Source organism: Nicotiana tabacum, chromosome 2 (genome assembly GCF_000715075.1).
Source record: "Nicotiana tabacum cultivar K326 chromosome 2, ASM71507v2, whole genome shotgun sequence".
NCBI classification, from domain to species: domain Eukaryota; kingdom Viridiplantae; phylum Streptophyta; class Magnoliopsida; order Solanales; family Solanaceae; genus Nicotiana; species Nicotiana tabacum.
The window spans coordinates 82,028,471-82,039,676 of NC_134081.1; the positions used below are offsets into that span (position 1 = coordinate 82,028,471).

Here is an 11,206-nt window from a genome sequence, read left to right on the forward strand (position 1 = left end):
ATATAGGCTAAAAGTCTAATCTGCTCTCGAGAGTACAAAAATAAAGATTACTCAAGTATTTGGCTAATTGGGCTCATTTGTGACGCGGCGCAGATGCCAAATATTCTCAAGTCCAATGTAACCTCATGTACATACAGCAAACACAACAAAGTGGATAGGTCCATACCATTGTTATCAATTGTTTCTCTGTGACTTCAATTTTTTTATACAAATATGTATTATAAAAATTGTTAACAACTACTCCTTGTATTGGGCTAGCAATGTTGGTACTATATTTAACCCGCAACAATGGACATAACAGGAGACCTTACTATTAAGATGAAACTTCGTTGTGAGTTTCATCAAAATAGGAATTAAAAGAAATCATTGAGACTTGTGACATTATTAATTACCCTACTTGTTAACTATATTTCAAAGTCATTCAATTCAAATGTGATTCTTATTCAATTCAAATTGACACAAGTGAAAGTGAGGTGAGACTGTGACTACTCAAAAGTGTCAGAGTTGGATTTCAATTTTTGGGCCTTTGGCTTTCTCAATTCTTTACTGTCTGCACCTTTGCTTAGTTACTGTCATTCATTAATATCACCGAACAAATTTTTAAGGCTTCTCTAGTTTCTTGTCTTCTTCCTTTAACCCAATAGATTCTTGCTTTTCATTTAAATTGACAATATCCTCTTCCTCCTATTTGCCTCTAGATTTTTCACTCCTCACTCCTTTTCTTTCCAAACCATTCTTCATCAGTTTCTAGTTGGATTTTTTGGGGTCACTTTAATTTTTGAAAAGTTCTAATCTTTTAGCATTTTGAAGGATTTTGTGGGGGTTATCTTTTTGAGAGTATTGGCTAAGAAGGGGCATTTTCAAAGGAATAATGTCAGCCAAGAATAAACAAATTTCTTGACTACCTTTTTGGTATTCATGGAGGTAGAAAAAGATGGTGTCTTTGGTAAAAGATTAGTTTTTTAGAAATTTATCTGACTATAAATAGAGGAAAAGATAGTGTCTTTGGAAAAAAAAAATCAGTTCTTTTTAGGATGTTAAAGCTTTGAACCATGAAATTCTTGGTAAAAAGATAGGGTCTTTGGGAAAAGGTCAGTTCTTTTAGAAAGTTATCTGACTACAATAGAGGAAAAGATATAGTTTTGAGGATATTAAAGCATTGAAGGGCGAAATTGTTGTAAATGGGGGAGAAGAAGAATATGCCAGCAGTTTGGTTTTCATTGAAGAGGTCTTTGCATTGTAAATCAGAGCCATCAGATGTTCATGACCCAAAGACAAGGAAGCAATTAAGCACAATTTTGACTAGAAAAGGAGGAGGGTCAAGGTCAGGTTGTTCAAGGTCTATAGCAAATCTCAAAGATGTAATCCATGGAAGCAAAAGACACTTAGAAAAACCTCCAAGTTGTAGTCCAAGATCTATTGGTAGCAGTGAGTTTCTTAATCCAATAACTCATGAAGTTATTCTGAGTAATTCAAGGTGTGAGTTGAAAATCACTAGTTTTAATGGTTTTCAAGAAAGTGGGGGTGGGACTAATGGCTCAACTTTTGTGGGTACTTTGAGACCTGGTACACCTGGTCCAGGAGGGAACCCTACAATGCATTATTTCAATTCAGGTTGTAGGAATTCAGTGGCAACTCCTACAAGGAGAAGTGCATCTTTTCTTGTTGATAAAGAAAGTTCTGCTAATTTTGGAGGAGGACATAGTTTTCCTTGTAAAACTACTAGGCATTCACTTGATAATGATGTTAATGGAACTTCAGGGGTCACATGTCATAAGTGTGGAGAGCAATTTGGAAAATGGGAAGCTCTTGAAGCACATCATCTTTCTAAGCATGCTGGTAAAAATCTTGCCTTTTTTGCCTTTTCATCATTCCTTATTATCCTATCTCTATGCTTTTTTCAGTATTTTGCTTATGCCGTAGATTATTTTCCTTTTTCATTCTCTCTGTCTGAAAAAAAGTACTTGGGACGTCTTTTAAGTCTCGTGCGGTTGCTTATTCTGTTCTTTCTCTCTCCCCCCCTCCCCCCTCTCTGTTCGTAGCCTACATCACAAGATTGTACATTTGCAGCTTCAAAGCCCATTTTGCTATATCTTTTTAGAGCTAGAAACATTGCCCTTTTTCAGCCAATTTGTTTGAAATTTACTTGAAGATGGTATCAGCAATTTCTGCTTAAATTATTTAGCAGTTGATGGATTGGTGGTTTGGTAGGGGGAGAGGGAGGGGGAGGGAGAGGAAACCATGAAATTTTAACTGTAAAATTTCATGTGCTTTACTCTCTAGATATCTATGTCTAGACTGCACTGCTGGATTAAAGTAGAATTTTGCTTGACGTTGTCTGTTAATTTATTATGAATCCCCACAATACATAATACATTGGGACGTGGTCATCACTGGATATCTATGGGCTATGGCTAGACTGCACTGCTGGATTAGAGTAGAACTTTGCTTCGACGTTGTCTGTCAATTTATCAAGAATCCCCACAATACATAATACATTGGGACGTGGTCGCCTAGGCACACACCACATTCACCCCAACCTTTTTGGGCTTGAGGCATAGTAGTAGTAGTTTCTATTGTATTCGCTTTCTGTACTTGTTGATTTAATGGTTTTGAAGAGCTATTAAGCTTGTTGCATTTTGCTCAATTGGACAGTGAGTGAGCTTTTGGAGGGTGATTCTTCAAGGAAGATAGTAGAAATAATCTGTCGTTCAAGCTGGTTAAAATCCGAGAGCCACGTCGGTCGGATTGAAAGGGTCTTGAAAGTTCACAACACACAAAAAACTCTGGCTCGCTTTGAAGAATATAGGGAGATGGTGAAGGTTAAAGCAAGTAAGCTCCCTAAGAAACATCCTCGGTGTATAGCTGATGGAAATGAACTTTTAAGGTTCTATGGAACTACTTTGGAATGTGGCCTTGGCATGAATGGAACCTGCAGTCTCTGTGTATCCGATAAATGCTGCGTCTGTCGAATTATCAGAAACGGATTCACCACGAAGAAGGAACTCAAAGGCGGGATTGGTGTCTTCACCACTTCCACAAGTGCAAGAGCTTATGAATGTATTGAGTTGAGTGATGATGATCCATCGTTAAGAAAAGCATTGATCGTCTGCAGAGTTGTTGCAGGTCGAGTGCATAGGCCGTTGGAGAACATTCAAGAAATGGCTGGCCAAACCGGGTTTGATTCTTTGGCTGGGAAGGTTGGTGTTTACTCTAACATAGAGGAGCTTTACTTGCTTAATCCTAGGGCTCTTCTTCCTTGTTTTGTGGTGATTTGCAAAGCCTAAGGAAAATATAAGACATGGTAGAATGTCTAAAGCAGTAGTGAAATTTTGTGTCGCGTATAGGCTTTTCAACATGTTCTTTTGCAGGAAACTTTGTTTCTTGGAGTCCAAATTCTTGTTTCCTGCAATTTCTGTATCTGTTATTACCAAAATTTGGCAAAGCTAGATTATCCAAAATTTCAGTGATAGGTTTTTATTCACTTTTTGGGAAGTGACTAACACTTTCTCTGTCTCTGGTGGTTGTTGGTTTAGTTCATTACATGCATAGGGTAACAGAATGCAGTTCTTTGTACATAGTATAATATGGACAACTATAGATTTGGGACCATTTCTCAGCTTTTAGAAATGAATCCCTGATGACAAATGTGAGCAGTTTTGGACTAGGTTCTTGCGACTGCAATTCAAATGGTTGCATAGAGATTTAGAGGTTATTAGAAGTGCTCAATCACTGCAGTTTATAGTATTACTACGATTTGTATCTCTTTACAGTCCAGAAGTTTGTAAACTACGCGTCAATGTGAAGCAAGTTAAGGTCTATTAAAGGAATTCTCACTGTTCACCTCGACTGATACAACTGTAAAGAGACCAATAAATTGTTCAGTTTGATTGGGTTTTACATGATTTTCACTTGGGGTGGTCATATTAAACTCTTGAGTATGGTTATTTGTGTTCAACTGATTGATAAAAGACAATGTCCAACTGCAGCAACCAAACAATTTAGGCATGTGGTCCTAGTTGGTACTGTCATGCTTCAAAAAAGCTTTAATCTAAAAAATAAAAGACAGAATGAAGAAGATAATAAGTCACTGTCTTGTTCCCTCTCGCAGCCAATAGTATCTGCGTTCACTATAACTATTGATATTGTCCGTGATCTTCTTTTTCGGCCTAAAAATATTTTTTTTTTTTAAAAAGTTCATAATTTGATCCTATTGGTGCCAAAAGAGTAAATAGATTTCTAGATACTTTTAGGGAGCCAACCTTTTCATCTTGCTTTTGATACTCTTTTCCTTTGAGATTTTACAAAAAACGACACCTTGTATTTGAAAATTCCATTTGATTTTAAACAATACATTTTTTATTTTACTTTCAGTGACCATTTAGTCATGACATGTTAAATACCATAAAATTCTAAAAGTACTTTTGCTCTTTTTTGGAGGGGGTTAAATCAATTAGCGCTATATAAAATGCAAAGAAAAGGAAATTGTTATTGATTCTTTTTTGAAAATCTGAATTGCACATACATATTAGCGCGAGTTTATCATTTCGTTGCTGGTTTGAATAAATGTTGCATGGCTATGCCAACTCATAAGTATGCATCTGATTTTGATAGAATAGACTTTCTGTGGATTCAGAAAACTAAATGCAACTCCATTGGGAGAAGTTGAATTCATTAACCGAAGATATTCGATTCAGTTGGCATTCATTAATGCTGATTTAGACAGTTCCTCTGCTTCAGCTGCCATTCTTTCTGATGTTAGTTTTAATGACTATCGGTTCATCAATTTTTTTTCTATTTATTTTTTAAAAGTTTTTTGGGTTTCAATTCTCTAAATAGGAATAGCTGAATAGGGGTAGTTTATAAATGGGGTAAAAAAAATCACAGCTGATTAAGACAGCCTCTTGAGAAGGACCACACAGAGCTAGGAGTAGGAACTCATTTGCCAAGTTAAATTTCTATTACTCCTATTAGTACCTGCACCATAAATCATGTCAAATGGTGATTGTAGGTTGTTTGAATAATATGCGAATAACCTTAAAATAATAACCTTAAAATATAAACCTATCAGATAAAAATTATATAACATTAATAGATATTAACTATAAAGCAGGATATGAAATTATTGTTCAAATCTAGTAGTGGACAACCCATTTTTTTTAATTTTATATTTGTAATAACCTAACCCCTTGATTTTAGTACTTGCATTTCGTTTCGTTGTCAATATTAAAGAGTACTAAACATTTTATGTTGTGATATGTCTTGTTTGAGCATATTAAATCATATTATTTTAACAAACTTCTTACTATCATTTAGTTTTTATCTGAAAGTCAAATATGTCGTACTTATCACATCATTTTTACACAAATTCTTTTATCTTTCTGTTCTTTTCTTATAGTTATTATTGTATTATTTATTATTTAATATTATTATACTATCCTATAATTTTTATTAGCTTAATAATTAAATTAATGTCTTGCTTATTATCCTTTTAATAGTCTTTAATAAATATAAATATTTTATTCTTGAAATTTGGTATATTTTTATGCATGTATCCTCTTATTCGGAATTTTTTAATCATTTAAGTCTATTAGTAAATTTTAAATATAATTTAATTATTTTAAAGTTAATTTAAAGTATAAGTATCTTCACACTACCTCTATTTTTATACATCTCTTCCCTACTATTGTAATGACCCAACCGGTTATTTTAACTTTTAAAACCCCGTTTCCTAAAATAAAACTTTTCGTAGGTGCTTGTAATGATTTATGACTTGCGGGGATGGTTGGTTCGGGATTTGGAAGTGTTTGAGGTGAAACCGGAACACTTGGTTCCTTAAGTTGGCCTTAAAGTGCTAAGTTTGACTTCGGTCAATATTTTGAGAAAACGACCCCGGAATAGAATTTTGATGATTCCAACAGCTCCATATGGTGATTTTGGACTTAGGAGCGTGATCGAAATTTTATTTGGAAGTCCGTAGTGAAATTAGGCTTGAAATGGCTAAAATAGGAATTTAAAGTTTGAAAGTTTGATCGGGGAGTTGACTTTTTGATACCGGAGTCGGAATCCAGTTCCGAAAATTTTCATAGCTTCATTACGTAATTTATGACTTGTGTGCAAAATTTGAGGTCAATCGGACTTGATTTGATAGGTTCCGACATCGAATGTAGAATTTAAAAACTCTTAGTTTCATTAAGCTTGAATTGGGGTATGATTCATGGTTTTAGCGTTGTTTGATGTGATTTAGAGGTTCGACTAAGTTCATATGATGTTTTAGGACTTGTTGGTATATTTGGTTGAGGTCCCGAAGGCCTCGGGTGAGTTTTGAATGGTTAACGGATCAAAAGTTGGACTTAAAAAGCTGCTGCAATTTTTCCTCTTCTGTTGGGCATTCTGGACTGTCATCGAGCCCAGGCATCGAACCCAGGCATCGAGCCCAGACATCGAACCCAGGCATCGAGCCTAGACATCGAACCCAGGCATCGAGCCCAGACATCGAACCTAGATATCGAGCCAGAGTTGACGAGGCTCAGGCTCTAGCTTGTGTATCGAAGCCATGATCGAAGGCCCATCTCGAGGGCCATGATCGAAGGCAAGGCTCGAGGGATAGTATCGAGACCCAAGATCGAGGGTCACAATCGAAGGCTCAAGCTCGATGCCATGATCGAGGCTATGATCGAAGGACCGGACTCGATGCCATAATCGAGGCCATGATCCGAGGTCCCGGCTCGATCCTGTGATCGAAGCCACGATCGAGGCCTGATCGAGGGCCATGATCGAAGCCTGATCGAGGGCCATGATCGAAGCCTGATCGAGGCCCTGATCCGAAGTGCTGGGCAGTGTTTTAAAAAGAGGGCATTCGTCCCATTCGCCATTTTTAACAAATTGGAGCTGGAGCAGAGGCGATTTTGGCAGATTGTCAAGGAAAGACAATTGGGGTAAGTGATTCCAACTCGGATTTGGTCTATATACACAAATATATCATTGTTTTCAACATTTAATTAGTGTTTTGAGATTTGAAATTTGGAGAAATTTAGAAATCTCATAGAAGCGAAATTTTGAGATTCCGGTATCGATTCGGAGTCGGATTTGAGTGAAATTGGTATAGTTGGACTCGTAATTGAATGGGTTGTCGGATTTCATAACTTTTTCCGGATTCCGATATGTGGGACCCACAGGCGAATATTTTATTAATTTGGGGATTTGTATTAAAATTGTAGTATTTTCTTATAGAGTTGATTTCCTATAATTTTTAGTGATTATATCGAATTATTTTGGCTAGATTCGAGTCGGACAGGGTTGGATAATCGTGGAAAAGGCCTTCTAGTGGGTTAAATTGGAGCAAGACAAGGTAAGTCTCTTGTCTAATCTTGTGAGGGGGAAATTGCCTCATAGGTGATTAAAAATTAAATAATTGTTGCTAATTGTGGGGGGCTACGTACGCACGAGGTAACGAGAGTCCGTGCGTAGCTACTATTAATGCTAAAGTCCGGGTAGTTTAGGACTCAAAGCATGCATTACTTGTGTTAATTGTATTCTTTCATTAATTAATATTAATTGATATATATGAATATATATTGTGAATTGTTAGATAAAGATATTAAAGGATGAAAACCTCATATACTTGATTCTCTGTTTAAATTATTAATTGTTAAAAGAAATTATTTTTCCTCCCAAATTTATCTCATAATAATTATACTCTCCTTCCGGAGGTACATAATAATGTCCTCCTTTCTTGTGGAGCGGGCCGAACGCCTCGGCATGATAGATGCATCTATGGATCGCGCCGCACGTCCCTCGGCAGTGTACACGACACTCTGGATCGGGCCGTACGCCCTCAGCAGAAATCGTGCTTAATAATAATAATTACACGATACTTTAATGATTTATTTCAGCTTGTGAAGCTAGTTGATAAATTGGAAAATTCTTGGAATTTAAGGAATTATTATTCTTGATTGCTATGGAATTAATTGTTACTCCTGTAAATGAGATTTAAATTGATAAATTGGAATTTTTCTGAATTGAAGGAATTTAATTAATATATTGAGAATTGTTACATTTGAAGGAATTTGATTATCTTTGCTGATTAAACAAATTATTGTAAATTTTGTAATTCATGCCGATTTAAATATCCTAGTTTATTTCAGTTATTATCATTGACTCATAGTAAGTGTCAAAGTCGGCCATCTCGTCTCTACCACTTCGAGATTAGACTTAATACTTACTGAGTACACGTTGTTTACGTACGCATACTACACTTTCTGCACTTTTTGTGCAGGATTTGAGACAGGTATTAGTGGAGGACCTATCATCACATATCCACGTCATCCTGAGGCATAGTGGTGAGCTGCCTTTCTGAGCCGTTCTGCAGCTACCAGTGTCTTTTCTTATATTTATATTCTGTCTATTTCATTTCAGACAGTATTTGGGGTTTTGTATCATCTACTAGATGCTCATGCACTTGTGACACCAGGTCTTGGCACACACATTGGTAGAGTTTGGGATTTCTTGGTTTTAAATTTTATCAATGTTTGCTTAATTTATTAGTTGGCTTGCCTAGCTGTAGTGTTGGGCGCCATCACGATCTACAGGTGAGATTGGGTCGTGACAGTACACCCCCAGTGAGTTTTTTATATTAATGTTTTGGCTATAACCAAAATAATATCATATTTTATTTTAAATTATAACTTTGAATTAGTCTAAAATAATAATACATAAGTTATTTGATTGTTATGTTCCAAATGTATTGAGTTCTCTTATAATTATTTTTGTATTAAGATACAAATTTAATTGTTAATTTTTATTAGTAAAATTACCTATATTAGAAATTGTTTGTATTTTTAAAATTTTATTTTAATCATAGAAAAATATTTTCATAGATTTTTGAACACATTATATCTAAATGTTGTAGTAATATTTTCACTGTCATTTTATTTCTTTACGTAAATTATCTTTCTTTTTCACTTTTAAGATATAAATTTAAGCATAATAGTGTAGTAATATTTTCATAGATATAAATTATCTAAGCATAATAGTGTAATATTTTCACCTCAAGAATTGACTCACAAGTACCACGCATTACTCACAACTTACTCACCTACTCTAACATAGATGTCAACAACATTACCTTTCCTTCATGAATCAATTGCCCTCACACAACATGAGAGTAGTTCCACACACAATAGACATCAAGAATAACTAGGAACTAAAGATAGAAAGAATTCACTCACTCTCGGAAAAATATTCATATGCCACAAAAGATGAACCATAAGCTTGCCCATAGTGTATTACTCAACTAATCGAGCTAATTCAGTCAAGGATCAAGTAGGACTTTAATTGGTTGTAATGTAGGCCGTGGGACGGGTAGGATACATTTAGATATAAGAGTAACTACACCTCCCTAAACACTTTTAATACATATAATTAATCTTTAAACCCCACACTTATGTCAAACCATAACTCTACCTTCACATCCGTATATGTCGACTCCCAACTTCTTTAAGCACAAATACATCAAGAGTTACCACTATCAATGAATATAAACTATTTTTTTCTTCATTTTCTTATTAGATTCAAGTGGCTCATACTTTTTCACAACAATGCACCTTTCTCTTTATTTCAATAGTTCCACTCAAAAGCCAAACCAACCACCCCACACTTCAACTTTTACAAGGTTTATACCAATTTTAAGTGCTCACAAGAGGTAAATGGTTCAAATAGATGGTCAATTCAAATAAAAGGGTAAGGCTTGTAATATGGTTACCAAAGAAACGTGATTACAGGCTCAACGGGGTTAACTACGATACATAACCATTTGGTGGGTAACATATATAGCTGGCTCAACAAAGAAACACCTATATCACTTCCAAGATTGAACTAATCTACTATTTCGCTTTGTAAACACACGGAGAAAGTTCTAGACATCAATTGCACTGCATAGAATACACAAAGTCTCACACACACATGACACATAACTCACTCAGGGTCGAACTCATCAAGACACTCTAATCAAAGTAGTTAAGCAAAGTTAAGATCATACAATTTAAGGTACTTATAGAAGAGTCAAAAATTGAGCACTTACTATTCTCAAGGCATAATAAAGTCAAGAGATATTGCTTTCATTTAAAACCACAACACAAGATCTCCTACTCCTAAAAAAACTAACTACACCCGGTTCAAACAAAATCCTTGGAAAAGGACTGCGGCATAAAGAAAAACCAAGGAGGAATTATTATACTACCTAAAGAAAATAATATATATATATATATATATATATATATATATATTCTCTTCGACTTAACCCCTCAAGAAACCTGTCGAATGACATCCATCGTCGGGAAAAATCAAAAAATTTAAAATTTTCAATCAAATGAATTACAAAAACACACAAACATTTATATATTCTATACATATATACATCCCTACCCCACACTTTAAATTGTGTCATGTCCCTATGACACACAAATAAAAAGAAAGAGGTAAGGACAACTTCCCTGAACATCTAGTCGGGGTTTGAATCGAAGTTGGGCTCTATCCCTCGCGCCCGAACTAATGCATACATCCATGCAGACAGCTTCTTCTCGGCCTTCCTTGGATACACCCCACACTTATCTTTTTCGCTCGGCGCAGTCTTCTCTTTCTCACACTTCACTTTTCACACAACACTAGAAGCTAGCTTTTCCCTTTTTACCCCATTTCTACATCCATCTCAAAAATCACAGTCTCCTCGCCCACTCTAAGCATGAGTTTTCTCTCATGTATATCTAATATTGCTCTACCCGTTGCTAGAAATGGTCTTCCATATTAACCACTATGAAATCCATAGGAAATACAAACTTATCTACCTGAACTAAGATATCTTCAACTATTCCCTCGGGTATTAGAGTCGTTTGGTCTGCCAACTGCAAAGATATTGGTGCAGACGTTATCTCTCCAATCTCCTTCTCCAGTTTCCTGTAAATAGATAGAGCACCAGAATCACATAGAGATTTTATCAAAATTATTAGTGCCTAAAGAGCAAGGTATGGTAAAACTCCCTGGATCTCCACACTTTTGTGGGAGTTTGTTTTGCAATATTGCATTGCAACGCTCTATGAGCTTGACCACTGAGGTCTCTTCTATTTTCCTCTTCTTTGTCAGAATCTCCTTCAAGAACTTGGCATAAGCCGGCATTTGTGAGAGCACTTCTGTGAATGGTAGATTTACA

At 35.6% G+C, this 11,206-nt stretch overlaps 1 protein-coding gene across 1 annotated transcript; it reads left to right on the forward strand.

The window, feature by feature from the left end:
- The first annotated feature begins 690 nt into the window (after window positions 1-690).
- On the forward strand, window positions 691-3,484 carry LOC107831486 (uncharacterized). Its single transcript, XM_016659255.2, has 2 exons — window positions 691-1,839; window positions 2,656-3,484. The coding sequence occupies exons 1-2, from the start codon at window positions 1,182-1,184 to the stop codon at window positions 3,285-3,287; spliced, it is 1,290 nt and encodes a 429-aa protein (XP_016514741.1). The 5' UTR covers window positions 691-1,181; the 3' UTR covers window positions 3,288-3,484.
- Window positions 3,485-11,206: the final 7,722 nt, after the last annotated feature.